The sequence below is a fragment of the Vigna unguiculata genome, chromosome 3 (assembly GCF_004118075.2).
Source record: "Vigna unguiculata cultivar IT97K-499-35 chromosome 3, ASM411807v1, whole genome shotgun sequence".
NCBI classification, from domain to species: domain Eukaryota; kingdom Viridiplantae; phylum Streptophyta; class Magnoliopsida; order Fabales; family Fabaceae; genus Vigna; species Vigna unguiculata.
In genome coordinates, this window is record NC_040281.1 from 343,731 (window position 1) to 365,431 (window position 21,701).

The following is a 21,701-nucleotide window of genomic DNA, read 5'->3' on the forward strand; positions in this document are numbered from 1 at the left end:
GTGATTTATTTTTTTTCTGTTCAAATCAAACTAAACCTTAATAAACATACAAAACCAATTCATACCAACCCAACAAAATTTATTAAGTGTGACATATTTTTTTCTATTCAAATTAAACTAAATCTTTTAACTAAACCAAGTTAATCATATGGCATAATAGATACTTCAGTTCTTTTAACTTCAAAAATGTTGGATGACAGAAAATATTGTAACTAATTTTGACTTTGATGTGACAAGTAAAAACTTTCTTTGAATGTTGAGAGATTCTAGAAAGAGAAAAATTTTAACAATTAGGGATAAAACTCACTTGAGACAACCATAGAAGAATGATATTCATTGATACAAATTGTTCAGGAAACTCAGTCAAATCTGCCTATAAAGAGCACAATCGTGGCATTTTTTTAGTTTAAAAATTATATTCAATCAATGGATATTTTTTCTTTATGCTAAATTAGTTTTTTTTTTCAAAACCAGGGAATCATAACATAAAAAACCTCTAGTTGCTCACTGACAAATCAGAGTATTACATTCCATTGCACATTAATAACAGGAAGCATTATACTCTCAATGAAAACATTTCAATCTCTATAGTTTTTATATGATTCACCCATTTATCCCTACCATTTATCCCTAAAAACACACATTTGTTGGAAATACTAACTGAAGAAAGGAGTAACTATGCACCTCTATGAAAAAACTCAGGTTCAGAGGATCGTTCCACATGAATCCTTCATCAGGCTATCCAACAGTAACTAAAAGTTCACACAACACAAGAACTCAATAATGAGAAATAGCAAGCACTGAAACAGTAGATAGTGAGAATAATCGATTAAAAGGAGTCAACACACAAATTAATGTGACTAAATGAAGCTGTAAAAGTCGAAAAAAACAAGTTTAAATAACAACAGAATCATCAGTACCAGCTGCTACTCATGCTTCATAGGTCAAACTAGAGAAAACAAACTAAAATGGACAGTCATTCCACTCTCTCAGAGAACTCGGTTTTTTCTGCTACTTCCTACACGCTTTACACCTCTTGTGCCTAGTTAAAAACACTTGTACAAGTTCTTCATCAGATTCATGCCTAGCTTTGAGCTGATGTATGTGTTTGAAAAAACTCCTGAAGCTGTGGCTGTGCCTGTGGCTGTGGAGGATATTGCTGTTCATACACCTGTGTCTGAGGCAGTGGCAGTGGCTCTGGCTGTTGCTGAGTCTCATCCCTCAATGCTGCCTTAAGATCCAAAGTTGACAGCACTTCCAGCTCTTGAATTGCTGCAATTGCAGTCACTGGGCTTTCATGGTTGAAGTATGGCTTAAGCATGCCAAGAGACTCCTTCACTTTGGTTTGCTGTAAATTAAACAAACACCAGATAGGTATGAAATATAATTCCTATCATAAATATGATAAACAATTCAACATTGAAATGGAAGACAATTTCAACTCACAAAGTGTTCAAGCTTCTTCCTTAGATCTTCATTAGCAGCCTTATGTGCAGTGATTGCAGCAGCAGTTGATCCCTGTTTCACAGACAATGAAGCAACTCAAGAGCAATTTTCACTATCAGGTATAACTGATCTATCTAAGTCACAAAAGATATGTAACTTAAATTCACAAAAAAAGAAATATTTTTTTAGAATATTGAGAACAAAAGATGCTTAAAAATCACAAACACGTGCCTATATTCTATATTACATAACACTCTTCAATCAAATTAAATAATCCAAATATTTTCAATCTCCAATCCAAAGTCCCCTCCCCAAACATAAATAAAATGGAAGAATGATACTGTAATGTTATATCAATCCACAAAGACTTCATTTGACTATTTTAGTAGACAAACTAGTATTAGAAATTTACTGTTAAAAGAATTTATTTACATAATTATATCTTGAAGAACAATTTTAAAAATTCTCTAAAATTGTTAATTTTGTTCTAAAAATAAAATAAACACATGACACCAGTAGGTGTCTTTGTTTTGATGTGAAAATCAATTTCATCTCACATTAAGTACACGTCTCAATCATGTCCAAAAGTTCAAAATTAACTTCACCAAAATCTAAAATAAATAGTCAGCAAAAGTAACATGCACATACTCCATTTACTGCAGAAGGCAACTCTGATGCCAATAAAAAGCTTCAAATATCACTTCAGACACATGTTATTATAGTAAAAGAAAATTATCTTTCTGCACGGCAATTCGAATCAAAACAAAGGACATCGAAACTCGTACGGACCACTTAGAAGAACGCATTACCAGACAAACATGCTCGCATCTGATACTCCTAATCTTTTTTCGTACAAACAACACACTTCCAAAGAGAAAACAAAGTAATCCTATATGAATTATGAAAAAAAAAGAAGACATTTTTGAAATTCGAAATTCAAATGGTTGAGAAAAAGATAAAATTGAAAGCAATCCAGATAATCTTTTCCTCTCTGCTTGCTTAATATAAAAAATATATATATGCATAATATATCTTTGTTGCAAAAATCACAAACTAAAACAACACATTTTCCTCTACATTTTCATTGCCAATTAATTGTTCACAAAAATAGTTATTTCAATTAACTAAGGCATTCAATATTCAATCTAGTCAGTACTTAAAGTATCACAGACCCAAAATAATCATATCTTTAAATAAGCTGTAAATGCATCTACCCTAGTCTTGGAAAGATGAGAAAAACATATAGGTGTCATGCATGAAAAGAACAAGAACTTCAAAACCTGATATTAAGAAACAAAATTACCTTAGGACGGCCCACTGGCCTTCTTGCAGGATTCTTAGCCCTTCCAACGGCAAGCTTTTGGAGCCTACCCGAGGTCATCACAGAAAACACTCCGCGTGGCCGTCCACGGCCACGGGCTGCACCACCGTCGGCGGCAAGAGTGAGAGTGAGCGGTGGAGCAACACCAGCAGGAACGATCTTTCTGGGGCGTCCTCTAGGTCTGGGGGACCCATTGGGCACAGAAACGGTTGGAATGATGGGCTGCATGGTGGGCTGGCCAGGAGCAACCGGAGAGGCAAAGGGGATTACGGAGAGGTTGGATTTGGCTTTAGGCGGGCGGCCCCGTCGTTTGAGCCCACTGGAGATCCCGGAGACGGATTTGGGCTTGGGTGGACGCCCGGCCCTCTTGGAAACCTTCGATTTCCCGGTGGAGCCTGGTGGGCGGCCTCTTCGGACCGGGACTGCGGAGCCCGGGCTCAGACCTAGAATCTTTCTTGGACGACCCGGGCCTCTTTTTCCAGACTGAGGAGCAGAGGCAGGGTTAGGGTCATCCGACAGGCCGAGAGAAGCCCAGACAGGGTCGGCGGTGGGCTGGGGCTTGGGCTTGGGGGGCCTGCCACGGGTTTTGTGGACTTGGGAGGGAGGAGATGGTGGAAGATTATCAGATCCGGGGAGCTTATATGATTTTTTTACCATGACAAGAAGGTTAACTGATCTCAAACGGTTAAGGTGGTGAGTGAGAAGAGCAGAGTGAGTGGTTGGAAGGTTCTTGTACACTTGCTGTATGTACTTTCCTATGGCGCGTTTGCTCGACCCATTTTTCTCCTTCAGAGCCCCAATAGCCGTGTATATCATCTGACACAACATCATCAAACAGTTGTGTGAGTCGCATGTTAGTGTCTGTCACAAATTCACCAAAACAAATAAAGAAATTCAGATTAACCGGTAAAGTAAAGTTACCTCGTCATAAGGTGGGTGGTTGGGAATGGAGTTAGCGTCAGCAGCCGTGGGCACGTGGTTGTTGTTGGGTGGTTCCGCCGTGAAGGGGACGGCGGTGGGCGGAGGCGGAGGGTCGGAAGTTGGGTCCATGGAGGGGAGGGAGAGAAGATTTGAAGAAGGGGAAATAGATTTATGAAAGAGAAAGAGATATGGGAAATGAGAGGGGTTAGGTCATTTGATAGGTGCGTTTTTCAGAAACAGAGACTCACTCACTTAAGATAGTGGCTCAATGCTGTCTGAATAAAGTCCTAACCGACGTTATGTCAGCAATGGAGCATTCTCCACCCTTGATTTTCTTTATCGCCTTCTTCTCTCCGTTGATTTCTTCTACAACCTTTTTTAAATTCGTTTCTTATACCACTTTTTACTTCCACTTTAGATGTGTTGAGTGGTAATAAATTCCAATAGATATGCAAATTTTATTAGGTTTTTGTTTGATAGAAGATATAGAGAGAAGGGAAACAAAAGGTTTTACTGATATTTTTGGTTTATTACTCGTGTTTACTTAATTTTTTTAACTAAATTTTTTAATCTTTGCTTTCTTTTTACATGTTCTTATTCATACTAGAGTAATCATTAACTCAATTTTTTACCCGAACCAAATTAATCATTTTGTGTCCAAATCTTGTTGGTGTTTAAATGAATCACATTCAATCCATTCATATTGGTTCATGTATGTATTGCAGCGTGAATTTATAAATTTAACTCACTCAACTCAACTTGATGATGTGTTCTACCCAATTTAACAAAACTATTTATCCTACTATATTTTAGAATTGATTCAAAGTAAATGATATACTATCATTGATTTGTCCTTTTTCTTATTGTAGACCTTGTTGTGGATCAAATATTATTAAAGTCATGCAATTTTCTAAATTAAGTTATGATTACAAATGTAGGTATGTTATATATTGATTTTGAATTTATTTAATATCTATTAGAATGTAGTTAATTATTTAAAGAGGCATGTGTACATTAAGAACAATCTTATATTTATGTTTTATTTTTTTATTTCAATTTTAGTTGAGTTTTTATTTGGTTATCAATCTTATATTTATTTTTATTTTTTATTTCAACTTTAGTTGAGTTTTTATTTTGTTATCTATCATCTAATAATGTTTAATTTTCATTAAAAATAATTGTTTAAGGAAAGATGAGTGTTAGTTAGACAATTATCTTATTGTGTAGGTCAAGTGTGCTCAATCATAATTAATGAGTTTGGTTTATAATGGGATGGTTGTTGGGGAAGAGATTATTGCATGTGACATTAATTATCTCCTAATAAAGACCAGGTGAATTAAGTCATTATCAAATTGTAGTATTTAGACTATTGTGTTATTAAGTAAAAAAAGTTACAAAATTGTAGTCTTTTTATGCACAAAATTTGGGCAGTTAGGCATAAAATTCAAAAGCAATATTTTGTAATATCAAAGAACGACAACTCATTGGTACATGTTTTCTCCTAGTTTATTTCTCTCTTATTCATAATCATTGTTTATTCTTGAATTTGGTTTTTTCTTTTTGTTAACCAGGTACAAGACTATTTTTGTTGTTGTGTGAGGAAAGGTCATTCGTGTTTATATAGAATACTTTATGTCATTAGATAATACTTATAAATACAATCAATTTATGTTTTTGAATATATATAATATTTGATTGTATATTTTATCACTAAATTTTCATAAATTTATTAATTAAACCATTTTTTGTGGATTTTACTATTAGAGTTTTTACTTGTGTACATTTTTGTTGTCAATATTACAAAATGATTTTTGTAACTTACTTTTTTTTAATGTCTTTGTGTTAAATCTCTTTTCACAAAAAAATTTACACTACCACCTCTTAACAATAAACTCAATATGCACATTAAAGGATAATATTTATTTTTGTAACTACTTTTGCACTTCTAACGTCAAAATGAGCACACATATCTCAGGAGTTATGTATGTGTGTGTTAGAATATTATTTGGAAACTGAGTATTTTTTAAATTAGGTAATTTCACATTTGTAAAAAAGTGTGAGAATATTTCAAAATAGCACACATATGTTCTTTTATTTTGTTGATATATCATCTAATGTTATACGCGTTTAATCTTGCATGTGATGAACTATTTTTAAAACTACTTGTAATACTTTTGCTTAAAACTTATGTTTGACCATGCAATCTTATAAATTTTAGTATTTTGATAATTAATATTGACATACAACCATAACTTGTTATTATTGAAATCATGGTTGTCTTAAACAAAATTATCACATAGACTTATATTTACTCATGATTAATATAGAATTCTATTAATTAATTAATCTTTATAAATATACACGCATTACAGTTTTTTTTCTTCAAATTTGTTTTACCTTAATGCACTTTAAATGATCTTACTTGCATTCAAGAGAAGTTTTCTGATTTTTTACTCAGTTAAATTTCTCACATTTACTAATGAGGTGATTGTGTGTTTTAACAAAGACAAGACACTTTAATAATATTGTTATTAGTTGCAAAGATTAGTCTAGGTTTTAAATTTACTCTACAATTTAATTTTAAATCTTTTTTACATACTAATGTACTTTATGAAATCCTAATCACCAACCTGGTTTCGTAAGAACTATTAACTCGATGAAGTAAAATATTTTTTTTTAGATTTGTACTGCCATCTTGTTTTCTTATTCATCTTTCAAACAACCAATAATCAAACAACATGATTTTGAATTTATTTAAATTTGTTGTACCTTAAATCAACTCAATTTCATTATTTTTTTTCATGTGAATTAAAGTTCCTGACTTACTATCGAGGGGGTATTTGTTTTAATACAAATAAGATACTTGAACCATAAATATTATTGTAGGTTGTGTAGTTTTCCTATGAAAAAAAAATGCCATATAAAGACCAAATCACTCAAATTTGAGAGAAAAATATAAATATTATCATTTGTGTTAAATTTAGGTCAATATTGCATTTTACAGTTTCTTTTATTAGAATCATAATCATCAATATGCTTGCATGAGATGTTACAATGGTTGAAATGTTATCTAATTAAATGATAATCAATTTGATATATGGAAACAAATTATAGTTTTTGGCTTTCTTATCGAACTTATGTACAACCAATAACTAAACATACTATTTGATTTTGAATCTTTTCGAATTTATTCCACCTTAGTGCTCTTTAAATGAATGTAGTTACATTCGGGTTTAGTAGATTTTTAGGCTTTAATTGTGCTTTTCATATTAATTAAACCTACTAACCTCATTGGCATATAATAGAAAAAGGGCAATTTGAATATGTTGAATTGTACAGGGGTGGAGATGGAAGATACGGGGTGTGCAAAAAAAACTCTTCAAAATGATCATTTTACTCGGTTCGAAAATTTTTCAGAACATTTTTTTTTTGGAATTTTTGGATAAAGATTTATAGAATGAGAATAGGGTTTTTGAAATGTAAAAAATACATTTTAGAATAAAATTTTCGGAACAAACTTTTAAAATAGGTTTTTCAGGACGTAAATAATATCTTTCGTTATGAGTTTTCATAATAGTAAAATGCGTTCTATAAAGAGCTATTCATAACTCTTCTCTCTCAAGCGTTTTTTTTTCTCTTCTTTTTTCTTTGCAACATGAATAATAGTGTAGTGTAGTGAGAAAATATATTTTAATATTTTTTTATCAACATGGAGGTGCAGGAAGCATAAATAGTTTAATAATTATTTTCAAATAAACAAAAAAAAAATATTACGTCCAATTTTTCAGACCAAATTCTGTTTGTTGGGAGACTATATAAAAATATATGACTTGCAAAGATCTGAGAAATATAAAATAAAACACCTTTATCTCATTTAGATAACCATAATCAATCACACAAATACTTCGTCTAGCTTATTAAAATAATACTTCTTATTTATTAAAATCATAATTAGGTGTCTAAAAATGTGTTTCTAGATAATGATTTCATTTTTGGATAATGATTTCGCCTTCTTGTGAATGTAACTTTCACAGATAAATTATAGATTTAAGTTATTTTCTTCTGTAATTTTGTATTTATTACAAAATTGTATGAAAATAGTTAATGAATAATTCCATCTTTAAATTAATAGCAAGGATTTCATTTAAAAATAACTAGCGAATATACATGTTGTCGTGTCTGTACGTGTGTTTGCATTTTTTAATTTTTAAAAAATTTAAGTTAAGACCAATAACAAATATATAATTAAATTTTACAATAGTTATTAAATGTAAAATAAAAAAAATAAAATATGCACACACAAAAATTTAAAATAATGATATAAGATAAAAGAAGTTTTTAGAATAAAGATAAAAAGTAAATTATTTATAAAATAATTAATTTTTAAAATAATTAAGAATAAAACTGGTATTGTGAAATTTAGACACAAAAAATAATGCTCTTTAGACATCCTAGACATGACAAGATGTTATAACACACTAACGATGCACATGTGTGTTTGTATTTTTTAATTTTCAAGAAATTTAAGTTAACATCAATAACAAATATATAATTAATTTTTGAAATAATTGTTAAATATAAAATTAAAAAAATAAGATATGCACATTTTTTTAAATAATAATTTATGACAAAAAAGATTTTTAAAATAACGGTTAAAAATAAATTATTTATAAAATAATTATTTTTTAAAATAATTAAAGATAAAACTGATATTATAAAATATGAACATAAAATAATAAATCTATTTATATATTTCTATAAATAATAATAACGTTATATTAAATATTAATAATAAAACATAAATCCATCTAAAATATTGCTAACTTTTTTTTATTTTAAATACCCCGACGCATTTTTTTTTATATTTCAAACTATTTTATTCCAACTTTTAAAATATTAAGACGAAAACCTTATTATATTTATGTGAATTCAAATATAACTTGTGGTAAATGATTAACTGTGATAGATAATTAAATTAAACTATCTCTAGACTAGAATAGCTAAATGAAAATAATTTTCTTTCTCAATTATCTTATTTTATTTTAAGATTAAAATATTTTTAATAATAAAATCAAAAATTATCTTTATCTTAAATTTTTATACACTTTAGTCTATAAAATAAATAAATATAGTTCTCATATTTTAATTTATACACTTTAGTCTATAAAATAAATAAATATAGTTCTCATATTTTAATTGAGATAAATTTTTTTAGCATGTCAAATAACATTTAAAATTTACATTACTCTTTAACTCAAATATCATATTAAAACATCATTTAATATTTAAATTTTTTTAACATAATTAAATACTAACATTATAATATTCATCGGTCATCATATAAATTTTGTAATTTTATTAAAATAATATATATATATATATATATATATATAAATAAAGCATTAATTTTTTTTCTTTTTCCATCTTACCGTCCAATCTAATCATAAATTTGAAAATTTTCTAAATCTCTAAATCTATGACATAAAAACCACACAAAACGAAACTTAGTTATTATTTGAACAAAATTTAGGTAACAGAATCATTCATTATCAAGCTTAAATAACATAGAACCTTAATTTATTTAAAAAATAAAAAACAAAAAATCACTTTTGTCAGTTTCACGTGGGTTAGTGTGCTTTATGAGTGTTTATGGCAATTCGTTTCAAAATTGGATTCATTTACTCGTATTTTATACCAAACACTACCTGTCAATCATGTTATTTGCCACCTAATGCATTCTTTTTTATTATTTAAATTTTATTCTCTCTTTGACATTCTTTTTGTTTTAAAATATATATTCTAGCCGTGATTTAGTATTATATATTTGCAGAATTTATTTATATTTTAACATACTAATATACTTAAAATAATTATGTAAATTAAAATTGTCAGTGTTCACGTAGTCTTATCCCCTTTTGCATTCATTCAGCTATTTAAATAGTAGTAGACTTTACAACCAAATTTTGAAAAAAAAAAAATAGATCACAACAAATAAAGGAAGCAAAAATTGGAAAGTGAGATGGAAGGATAAAACGTATGATTAAATTCAACAAATAAATAGCTAAAATAAATTAGTTTAATGATTTAATTGTGTCATAAGTGCAAAAGGTATTTATCCGTAATACATTTTTATAAGAAAACTTTAATTAATACTTTAAATCAAGTTTATGAGAATAAATTCCTTGGTCACCGTTCAAGATTAATTTGAAAATAAAATGTATGACAGAGAGGGATTATTATTCACGCATTAATTTGAATATTTTAAATTTTAAAAAAACTACTTTTAAATAAATTGAATAAAACCATCACATACTATAAGACGATTTTTTAAACTTGTGAACTTTTTTTTATCTTGATCAATGAGAGCACAACTTGTTAAATTTTAAATTTCTTATTTTTTTAATAAATTTTAATTTTTATTATTTTAATTATTTAAAATACATTTTTAAAATTCATTAATTTAGTTTATTTTTGTAATTTTCTCATCCAAACGAAAATTTTAAATTCTTCAAAAAATAAATAAATTAATATCTTAAATTGTCTTATCTAATTACCATAACAAAGATGCCATTAATTATTTCTAGTAGTACATTTTAAGTAGATAAGTTTACTTGTAGTAAATTAAAATAACTTTATTTTTAGAAGTAGCTTAATTTCTATATCAAAAGTAGCTTTTTTCTTTCTCTCTCCGTCTATAAATGATTCTATAAATTGTTTGAATATATATATATATATATATATAGTATTTTTTTAACATTATTAGTACAAGATAAATAAAATATTTTAATGACATGGAGTAAACTTTTCTTTATTGATTAATAAATACGACCACTGTTATATTTTTCAAAGATCAATTAAACACATGTTAACTCCTTTATATATATAATACATTTATTAACAAACCAGAAACAACTTAAAATTAATTAAAATATAAAATGTTTAATATTAGTAGCATATTTTTATTATAATTCTAAACATTCCATTATTTTTGTACTTATTATCTTCTTAATTACCAGAATGTAAAAGAAATTTATTGCTTAAAAAAGATCCGAATACGCCATCATCAATCTGTGTTCCGACATCCAAGTCCTAATCCTTTGTCCCTAACACCTCATTCACACGTCATTGCAACATTCAACCTTGTTCTCAAAGGCAAGTAAGTAATTACCACGTTAACACACACATGCCAAAACAAAACCATGTAAGACACTCCTATGATCTCTGTCTGTCGAAGACAACACACGCTTAATTATCTTACACCCTGTTGCACACATCATCTCTGTCCGAAGCAAAAGCTGTGATCTTTCTCTCTCTTTCTCTCTCCGTTATGTATTAGCACCGGCCAATCATTGTGGGTGTGTGTGAACGGTGATGGATATAGAAAAAGAGAGAAAAAAGAAAAATTAATAAATAATAATAGGAAAGTGTATTGTCGTAAAAAAAAGAGGAGGGAGAGAAACCGAAAAGTAAAGCAGGGGCGTTGAACAACAAGATTAAAAAACGTAACAGAGATAATAATAAAAAATAATAAATAAAAGGGGTTGGTTTGGTCGGGAGGAGTTGAGGAAGCAGAGAGAAGGAGAAACGCACAGAGGAGAGTGCATTGAGTCAAAGGCGATCAAAGAAAGAGTGAAGTGGTAATAATCTATGTGTTGATATACATGGGTGGTGGAGGAACGCTCGTGGAAGGGCTTCGACGATTGTTTCAACGACGCGCTTCTAGCTCTGCTGAAAACCACAACAATGCCAACAATAGCCGCGTCCACGTGAGAGATTTACGCGCGCAGTTGTCTTCCATTCCCAACCACGACCACCTCGTTGACCCTAATTTCGATTTCTCCACCTTGAAGCCCATCAAAGTTCCCGCACAAATCCCCTTCAGACCGTCTTCTATGGATCATCACAAAAAGGTTCTCTTTTTCATCGCCCCCTTCTCCTCTTTTTTCTTACTGCCATCTCTTTTCTCTTGTCTTTTCCTTTTCTGTTTCACTTCTTCTGTTGGGTACTGCTTTAGTTTCGCTTTTTTTTTTTTTTCCAATCCACCCCTTTATCTTCTTGTGTGATTGCTGTTTTTGTCTTCACGTTTGCCCGATCAATTTGGTTGTACCTTTTTCTGTCTGTCTGTTTCTCTCTCTGACAAGATTCCAGTAATTACCTGATGCAAAAGAGAAGAGGCATAACCACTTTTCTTAAAGTACTACTAGCTAGATGAGGATGTACGAACCAAGAAGGATTAATTTCTTGGATCAAGATGAGTCAAGATTTGAATCATCCACGTTTAACATGTGATACTATCGGGACAAGATTTCCCTGGATGCAGGAAACCCGTGAGAAATGAAAAAAAAAAAAAAATAGTTCTGTGGTTTGTGTTGTGCTTATGGAGATAAAGTACCGAATTTCATGACATTGTTAGTTCATTAGAATATTGTGTTCTTTCTTGATGAATTATTTTTTTCTGTATTTCGCACGTTTAATAAGTTATAGTCTTCAACTTATGTTTCTTATGGTTTATGGTTATCAATCAGGGTGCTCCAGAGTCTGAGTTCTTTACTGAGTATGGAGAGGCAAGTCAATACCAGATCCAAGAGGTTGTTGGAAAAGGAAGTTATGGCGTTGTGGGTTCTGCCGTTGACACTCACACAGGTGAAAGGGTTGCAATCAAGAAAATTAATGATGTTTTTGAGCATGTATCCGATGCCACACGGATCCTTAGAGAAATTAAGCTCTTGCGGTTGCTCAGACATCCCGATATTGTGGAAATTAAGCATATTATGCTTCCTCCTTCCCGGAGAGAGTTCAGGGATATCTATGTAGTGTTTGAGTTGATGGAATCTGATCTTCATCAAGTAATCAAGGCCAATGATGATCTTACACCTGAGCACCACCAATTTTTCTTGTACCAACTTCTAAGGGGCATGAAATATATTCATACAGGTATTATATCCTTGTTAGAACTAGCTCACTTACTTTTTCAGATAGTGATTTTAAACCAGTGTAGCATTTTCTTGCAGCAAACGTGTTTCATCGTGATCTGAAGCCAAAAAATATTCTTGCTAACGCTGACTGCAAACTAAAAATATGCGATTTTGGGCTTGCTCGAGTTTCATTCAATGATGCTCCATCAGCTATATTCTGGACTGTGAGTAGTACACCATCGTGTGGTCATGTTGGACTGTTACATTGATCAATTATGTTCTTTCTGAGTTTTAAGAGTGGTGGAAGTTGTAAATTGTATTTTAGATTTCTCCCAAAACCTATGGCTGATTTACTTTTTCTACTTTGAATAAGGATTATGTTGCAACTCGGTGGTACCGTGCACCTGAATTATGTGGTTCTTTTTTCTCAAAAGTAAGCTTCTAATTTTCTTTTAACAACATATTTTCGTGGTTGTATATAATATAAGCTATTGAACATGCTTGGTGTGTTGAATTAAGCTTCCAATTACAAAATTCTTGTCTTTTTTTCAGTACACCCCTGCAATTGATATATGGAGCATTGGATGCATATTTGCAGAAATGCTCACTGGGAAGCCATTGTTTCCTGGAAAAAATGTTGTGCACCAATTGGATCTCATGACTGATTTGCTTGGCACTCCTCCTCCCGAGTCCATTGCAAGGGTTAGTATATAAAAATCTAATTTGAAGTTTTGTGAAATCAATAGGGCAGGCTTGTGTTGTGACATGGTTTATGGCTTTCTCCACTGTATACAATATTCTCTAAGTATATAAACTTGTAATCTTAATTTTGCAGATTCGAAATGAAAAGGCCAAAAGGTATCTCAACAGCATGAGAAAAAAGCAACCAGTTCCACTATCCCAAAAATTTCCAAATGCAGATCCATTGGCTCTCCGGTTACTGGAGCGGCTACTCGCATTTGACCCTAAAGACCGACCATCAGCTGAAGAGGTTGGTCTCCTATTCCAAGTTGGAAATTTCATTGATAATCACCTATGACGATATTTCATTATTTCTCTTATGCTTGTGATACCAGGCATTAGCTGATCCTTACTTCATTGGTTTGGCGAACATAGAGCGTGAACCATGCACTCTACCCATTTCAAAACTTGAGTTTGAATTTGAGAGAAGGAAATTGACCAAAGATGATGTCAGAGAGTTGATTTATCGAGAGGTATGATCGTAGAACATTTATGTAACTCCTGCTTCAATCAATTGTGTTGTACTCTTTTTTTGTCCTGTGATAATAATTCTTTAAATATTTAAAGTGAACAGATTTTGGAGTATCATCCTCAAATGCTCCAAGAACATCTTCGTGGAGATCAAACTAGCTTCATGTATCCAAGGTAGATGTGCTACAATTAATATCCAAAGCACTGTTTATAGTTATGTCACAGGGGACAAACAGTAGTTCTTCAATACTAAACAAGATACTAAGCCAACTTTTACTGCATAACGTCTACTGGCACCTAATTTTAGCAAATACTTTCAAAATCTCATTTCCTTTTGAATATAAATTTTATTAATGCTAATCTTTAGAGTTAAATTTTCTACCGAATACAACATTTCTGACGGCTAATTTTCCATTTACGTTCCGCACATCATCTAAGAACTCTAACACGGAATATGAGGTTCTTTGAAATTGAAGCTGTCATTGTTTTGGTTATTAGTTGGTAATTCTATGTTATCTTGTTTCATAGTGGGGTTGATAGGTTCAAGAGACAGTTTGCACATCTTGAGGAGCATTATGGGAACGGTGAACGAAGCACTCCATTGCAGAGACAACATGCCTCCTTACCTAGGCAAGTCTTGGTTAAACATTTGGTTCAAACTTGTCCAACATGTTCAAATACTGGATTACCAACTTACACATTAAACAGTATTTGTCTTGTTTTTTTTTTCTCTTTTTTTGGAGATTTCAGTGGTTTCATAATTGTTATTACTCATGGATTCTAATCTTAGTTCCAGTTTATTAGTGTCTGTTCTAAGATGAGTTTGGCAGAGAAGTCTGTGAACCTTTTCTATGGTATTGTGAGAGTTATATGCAATTTTACTTTATGCAGAGAGAGAGTTTGTGCTCCCAAGGATGAAAGTAAACAACAGAACGATATTGAAAGTGTTCCAGGGTCTGATGCGACAGGTACTCAAAATGAAACCTCCAGATCAAACTACAGTGCACGTAGCTTGTTAAAAAGTGCGAGTATTAGTGCTTCCAAGTGTGTAGTTGTGAAACAAAATAAAGATCCAGAGGTAGTATCTAACTCTATCTTTTCAAATGCATGCCTTTATTAAGTGAGAAATTGTTAAATGGTTTAAAAACATGATATACATGAGATTCCAACCAATCTTTAGTAACAAAACACATGTAAACGCATTCTTCACTTTAGAATTGGAACTTCACGGTTTTGGACCTCATAAAAGTTTCCTCCTAGTTAGAGATTTTGAAATATATGGAATAATTGGTCGCAATTTGTGTTGTGAATAAAATATATTGATGTAATTGTGTATTTGTTTTGCATTAGCAAGAGGCAATTAAGGAGATAAATGATGAGACGATGGATGAAGTGACAGATGTTGCTGCCCTCCATGCTTGATTTTGATTATGGTGTTGCTTCGTACCTTCTTCCATGCTCTGATTCTTTGAACAACGAGAGAGAGGTGGTGATGGTGGTTTGAAGCACTGTTAGTGCTAGAAGAAGCTCGTTTTAGGACTCAGCTCGTTAGTCATGGTCATCAAATGCCATTTTTATTGTGTTACTGTTGTAGCCATTTATTTATTGTGTTCGCCAAACACACTGTATACTAATCACTCATGTTTTATGTTATTAGTTTGAAACAGATCGAAAGGAAATAATGTTAGAAAGAAAAAAAAAAAACTCTGCAGTTTACTGTAGGGTGTGCAATTGAAGTATGTTAACTTTGATTAAAGATATTAATTGTTTGCGTAATAATTTAGGCTTATTGCTTGCACTTTATTGGGCTAACATGTCAAGTGGCAAGTAGTGTAGGTCCACTCTAATAATTTTTATACATTCACGACATAATATACCTTCACGACATAAAATATCTTCATATATATATATATATATATATATATATATATATATATATATATTAAAGTGTACTTTTCTAAAAGAAAGTCTCAAAATAAGCTATAATTAAATCATTTTGTCATTTGTAAAAGAGGAGTGTACAATTTACTTTATTTATTTCAAATAAAAAATTATCAAATTTATTTGTTATTGTATTATTTTTAATTTTGTAATGATTATTTATTTGTCATGAAAAAATATTTTATATTTATTCAATTCAAGAGAGGGTACACGATTTATACTTGCAATTAGGTTAATTTTTGTCATATTTCACACTGTCACCAATAATCCCCACAAGAACAAATACCCTCACTGAAGTGGTGAAATCGATGAGAATCCCTTACGATTATAAACCTTCCAACAATCTTGGATATGTGTTTGATGGCATTATGGCAGTCTTCACACACTCGCAAGTTTTTCATGACACGTATTGGTCTATCAGCCGGTATAGTCAGAATTCCAAATGCTACAGCTAATTTTTCACTGTGATACTTTAGCATATGCTTCTTCTCCTCCTCTTCCACATCATGCAAGACCAATTTTGTTGAAGGAACATACCCTTCTTGTTTCATTCTTAAATCTAACTCTTCCAAGAAGGCATATATTCTACTTTTCTCTGGGTGAAAACAATCCCCAACTGTGAAAGTATGAATATTGTTATGTACCTCAACCCAACTACACCCTGGTGTTTTCTGAACACCAACTTCCCTCATTTTCAATCTAATTTTACTAACATCGACCCATCTTCCTGAAGCTGCATATAAATTTGAAAGAAGAACATACATTCCCGAGTCATTAGGTTCCATCTTGAAAACCATCTCAGCAGCCTTCTCACTCAGTTCCATATTGCCATGAATTCGGCTTGCACCTAATAGAGCTCCCCATGTTGCAACATCTGGCTCGAAAGGCATGTTTCTGATTAAGTTCTGTGCTTCTTCCAGACGACCTGCTCTACCAAGAAGATCGATCATGCAAGTATAATGTTTTGAATTTGGTTTTACTCCATAATCCTTATCCATTGAATGAAAATATTCTGTACCCCTGTCTGTCAAGCCATTATGACTGCAAGCTGACAGCACGCCAACCTGAAATATTATTAGAAGAAGAAGCGATATGATGTTTCTTGTAGAACAGGGTCAAAAGGCAAGCTAGTGCATTATAGATAAAATACTAAAATTAATGACTCATTCATAATTGATTTGCTAGTTCTTTATGATTATGATCATAGTATTTGTGTAAAAAACAAGAAACAACCCAAGCAACTATTAATTAGCTGAAAGATGGGAGTAACTTTGGAAATGATAATACCAAATAGAGGAGGGAAACAAAATTTACACTGCTTGCATTACGCGTATCAATGCAAAAGGGCTACCTATTTGACAACTTAAGAGACCACGTCACAACACATATATGATTTTCCTTTGCAGCAGAACTTCTTCCCTGTATTTCGTGCATTCTAACATAATTTTACTATCCATGTTAAAGATATAGTGGAACAAAGGCAGAGTGAAGAGATGGGCAAGGAAAAAAGTTGTAGGCATGTAGTCTATTTATATAACTAAAAGTGATAGAGAGTTACTCATAAAAATTATGCTATTTCTCTTGTTCCATCTGCTTTTTGCCGTACTTCCAATAAAGTATTTCGTCTTCATTAAAAGAATGCACTAATATATATGATATATATTGCATAGCTAAATAAGGGAACTCAACTTTACCCACACAATATAAGGCAGGGGTGGAGTGGGGACATCTTGCCACTAAAACCAACAAATTTGTGTTAAAGATGTGTCATTAGTATATAGCACGAATATATTTCCGCTACTTAGGTCAGTAACATTTTTAACTTAAAACCAGATATTATGCAGATGGCATTTTCATTTCGGACAAATGACAAAGCAACAAACAATACACTTCTACGGTGAAAATAGATATTTGATAAGAAAACAACAAGTTTTGTTCCCTTCTTGGAAACAGCCCGGATTTCGAGAATCCCTAGCAGCAACCCAGGTATTTCCTTAGGAGACGATGAAACTGTATTAAGTATTAAACCCTAAAAATTTATCAGAAAATTGATTTATAAACCTCTAAGTTAAAAATAATTAAGTGAAAATTAAGCAATAATGACAAGTTTTTGCAAAAGGAAAAAATAGATAAGGAACAATTATCCATGCATAAGAAGTGCGTAAAATATGTTTACCATGGTAATCTCATCAGGTTTAACCCCTGCTGTGATCATTGACTCAAATACTGTTAAAGCCAGCCTGCCAAATCCATGCCTAGCATAACCAGATAACATTGTGTTCCAAGAGACGATATCTTTATGTTGTATTCCTTGAAACACTTCATAAGCTTCATCTATGCAGCCACATTTACAATACATTCCAACAAGTGCATTCCCCACTAAACATCCGTTCTCATACCCTGTCTTCACCGCCTGACCATGAACTTGTTTCCCTAACTCCAAAGCAGCTATATCAGCACATGTGCTCAGCGCACAACAAAAGGTAGATCTATTTAAACCTTCTCCATCTCGTTTCATCTCCACAAGCATGTTCATAGCTTCTTCATAGTGACAATTCTGAGCATAACCAGCAATAATAGCTGCCCAAGATACAGAATCACGCTCAGGCATCGCATCAAACAAGTTCCTTGCTTGTGCTACATCACCCCCCTGACAATAACAGCTTATCATGATATTCCACGAACCTGTATTTGGAAAAGGCATTGCATCAAACAATTTCCTTGCCATGTCAATTCTCTTGTATTGCACATAACCAGCAATCATTGTATTGTACGACATCTCTCTTCTCTGTGGCATTTCATCGAAAACTGTCCTCGCTTCATCCAACAATCCATTCTGCACATAGGCATGCACCATTGCTGTCCACGTGAAAACATCCCTTACTGGAGACTCCGCAAATAATCTCCTAGCCTGTGACAAATCTCCATCCTGTGCATAACCTGAAATCATGGTATTCCAGGAAACCACATCCCTAATAGGCATTTGATCAAAAAGAAGCCTAGCTTCGCCTAACATGTTTCTCTTCACATACCCACCCATCAAACAGTTCCAAGAAATCAATTCCCAGTCTAACTTGGACTCAAACAAGTGACTGGCCTCCTCGAGTCTCCCACTCCGAACATATGCTGCAAGCAACCCATTCCACGAGATGGAATTCTTGTGAGGCATCTTATCAAAAACTTCCCTTGCCTCATCAACGTGCCCACTCCGGACATACCCAGACAGCATTGCATTCCAGGAAACAACATCCTTTTCGGGCATTGAGTCAAACATCACGCGAGCATCACGGAGTCTGCGGTTCCTGAGGTAGCCAGTAAGCATTAGATTCCAGGAAAACAGGTCTTTGTGGGGCATTCTGTCAAACAGGTCCCTTGCAAGGGAGAACTCTGCGTTCCTCAGGTACCCAGATATCATGGCGTTGTAGGAGACCGAGTTTCGAAGCGGCATGGTGTTGAAGACTCGGAGAGCCAAGTCGCAGTGGCCATTGCGCATGTGGGTAGAGATGGCTTTGGTGCATTTCACAATGTGTGAGTCTTTCTCTTTCAGATGGGGTTTCGGAAAATTGGTGGGTCGTTGAAGTTGAAAGTTGCTGCTGTGTAACTGTCTCAAGATAAACTTCCCGCGCATCGTTTTTGTGTCATACTATATAGTGATTGTATTTTAAATAACCAGGAATCATATTTTGGATGTTAAGGTTGTTTTCTAGTTTAACGATGTTATGTTTGAGGAAAATTTATGACAGCTTTTAGTCGTATGTACGAGAATATTTCACTATTAAATTTTCGCAACTTGTTGTTATAAGATGTGTTATTTTTTAAGAGATTTTAAAATATTGACAATGAGAAAATAAAAAAATAAAAATCATTTAAAAATATCTTTTAAGGTCGTAAGAAAAAGTTATCACAATTTAGTAGTCAAAAAATTATTTTTTGATTATTATTTCAAGACCATAATGCGTTATTTTACATAATTTACTCCTTAATTTGCGTTTGCAAAAGTTATAAAATGAAAATTATTGACCAGATAAAATGATTTTGTAGTATATAAAGAAGTATAAACTTTTTATTTTATAAATTAATAATGTAAAATTGAGTTAAATTTAAAATCTTAATGTTATGTTTTAATGAATTATATTTGTGTCTTTGAATAGTTTTATATCACATTACTTAACGGTGCATAAGAGTGATTATTTATTGTAATGATATATTAGTATTGTATTAAGATCATCAATGTTATATTTTAGTGACATAAGATATTATTTTTATACTTTTCTTTACATAATGGCATAAATGTTATAATTTGTTTTAAGGTTTAACTTTCTTATTAACATTTTATTTATAAAATATAAAGGTTAGACCAAATTTAAAAAGTACATATTATGTACCTAATCCATCGATATAGTTGTAAAAAAGAAATACATTTAGTTATTTATAAATAATTAATGTTATTTGTTCTTTTGAAAATGTAAATAATTTTTCTTGTTGATGTTAATTGTTAGTTTTATGGCAGGAGAGTTAAACTTTGAGTCTTTCCTACACTCTTTTCTATCTTTTACCACCTATACCAACCTTATAGTTCAAAATGAAAATATAATGTGAAAACAACATTTATTTTTAACTTTATCTCCAATCACACGAAAATTAAAGTAAACAATAAAATTCGATTCAAATATATTCTCACTCAAACCAAAAATTGTTGTCAAAGCTAAAAAAAAAATATAGAATTAACCTTTTTTTAACTAGAATTTTGATCATATGATGAATTATAATCAGTCATTTTAAGAGAACGAATATTATGTTGAGATTTTTAGAGTGTCTATTAAATTTTATATTATGTATAATATGTATTGACTTTACTAATATTAGAGTGATGTAAAAAAAAATATAGGTGGTGAGAGTTGGATCAAATTTCCTTTTAACCTAATATGTGATGATGTGAACAAAAATTGTGTTTGTGTGTTCTTGTTATGTAATTTTATTATTGTAACAACTTATTAAATAAATATGTCATATGCAAATTGTTTAATCTCACTCGAAATACATGTCTTTCATTTATGAAATGAAATATAGTCATTTGGACAAAAAATTACGTACTTAATTTTGATATATACTTATGTATGAGATCTAAATAACTTGTATAAAAGTCTATACAATAACAATGTAAAAAAGAATCTCAACAACAAAATAATAGAAAAAAATAAATATAAATATTATGATTTTGTTTCTTTTATTTTATTTTGGAAGTTATGTAGATATAATATATTGCGAAAAGGAAGGATAATGTAAATATATCAATTATTTTGATGTCTGAGTATTATTTTGTGTCATATAGTATAAAAAAAACCGTAATAATTAACTCTGAAGAATAAAACGCAAAGAAAAATCTTTTAACGGAAAAAACCTCATTTGCCACATATTTAAACTGAAATATAAATGAGTAACATTATTATTGTTATTATTTACATTATCTCTTCTTTTAATCAAAGCTTAATCTATTTTATATTTTTAATAATTTATTTAAAATTCTCTTCTTTATCTTTCATTCTTTCTAATCCAATAAACACAAACCAATTCAATTTCATTTTCTCAATCACCTAAATTTTCAAAACGTTTCACCTAACCAAATTCAAGAAAATAATCTAATAGGAGCAATTGCAATATGTTCAAAGGAGGCAATTTACGATGTCGTATGCTTCCATTTTCATAAAAAATTTTAAACTACAAATAGTTTGCAAAGGACATTTTTGAAAACTTTAATATTATTTATATCATCATGAATTCAATATTGATTTTTGCATCAAATAAACCTGATTCTGCAAAAAGTAATTTTACTAATGATTATATTCTCTATTCCATTCCAAAAATAAGCAATCAAATGATACATTTAAAATTTTATCGTAATCAGAAGAAAAAAGAAAAAAAAAAAGCAATGGAGGGAATGTGCA

General features: G+C 31.3%; 3 protein-coding genes across 4 annotated transcripts; 1 reads left to right on the top strand and 2 right to left on the bottom strand.

The window, feature by feature from the left end:
- Positions 1–807: 807 nt before the first annotated feature.
- LOC114178090 (wiskott-Aldrich syndrome protein homolog 1-like) lies at positions 808–3,942 on the bottom strand. The gene is made up of 4 exons (XM_028063792.1): positions 3,689–3,942; positions 2,750–3,583; positions 1,447–1,518; positions 808–1,348 (listed from the first exon to the last, which is right to left on the bottom strand). The coding sequence occupies exons 1-4, from the start codon at positions 3,815–3,817 to the stop codon at positions 1,085–1,087; spliced, it is 1,299 nt and encodes a 432-aa protein (XP_027919593.1). The 5' UTR covers positions 3,818–3,942; the 3' UTR covers positions 808–1,084.
- A 6,980-nt stretch (positions 3,943–10,922) lies between these two features.
- Positions 10,923–15,571, top strand: LOC114178251 (mitogen-activated protein kinase 9-like). 2 transcript variants are annotated; one of them, XM_028064058.1, is made up of 11 exons: positions 10,923–11,598; positions 12,214–12,622; positions 12,700–12,827; positions 12,977–13,036; positions 13,156–13,305; positions 13,439–13,594; positions 13,680–13,817; positions 13,919–13,989; positions 14,344–14,445; positions 14,707–14,783; positions 15,166–15,571. In XM_028064058.1, the coding sequence occupies exons 1-11, from the start codon at positions 11,350–11,352 to the stop codon at positions 15,177–15,179; spliced, it is 1,554 nt and encodes a 517-aa protein (XP_027919859.1). In that variant the 5' UTR covers positions 10,923–11,349; the 3' UTR covers positions 15,180–15,571. The 2 variants fall into 2 exon arrangements, with proteins under 2 accessions (XP_027919859.1, XP_027919858.1); XM_028064057.1 differs by having other exon boundaries at positions 10,927–11,598; positions 14,707–14,893.
- A 396-nt stretch (positions 15,572–15,967) lies between these two features.
- LOC114177531 (pentatricopeptide repeat-containing protein At4g02750-like) lies at positions 15,968–19,495 on the bottom strand. The gene is made up of 2 exons (XM_028062913.1): positions 17,933–19,495; positions 15,968–16,820 (listed from the first exon to the last, which is right to left on the bottom strand). Exons 1-2 carry the CDS (start codon positions 19,382–19,384, stop codon positions 16,014–16,016), a joined length of 2,259 nt encoding a protein of 752 aa, XP_027918714.1. The 5' UTR covers positions 19,385–19,495; the 3' UTR covers positions 15,968–16,013.
- Between the last annotated feature and the right edge of the window lie 2,206 nt (positions 19,496–21,701).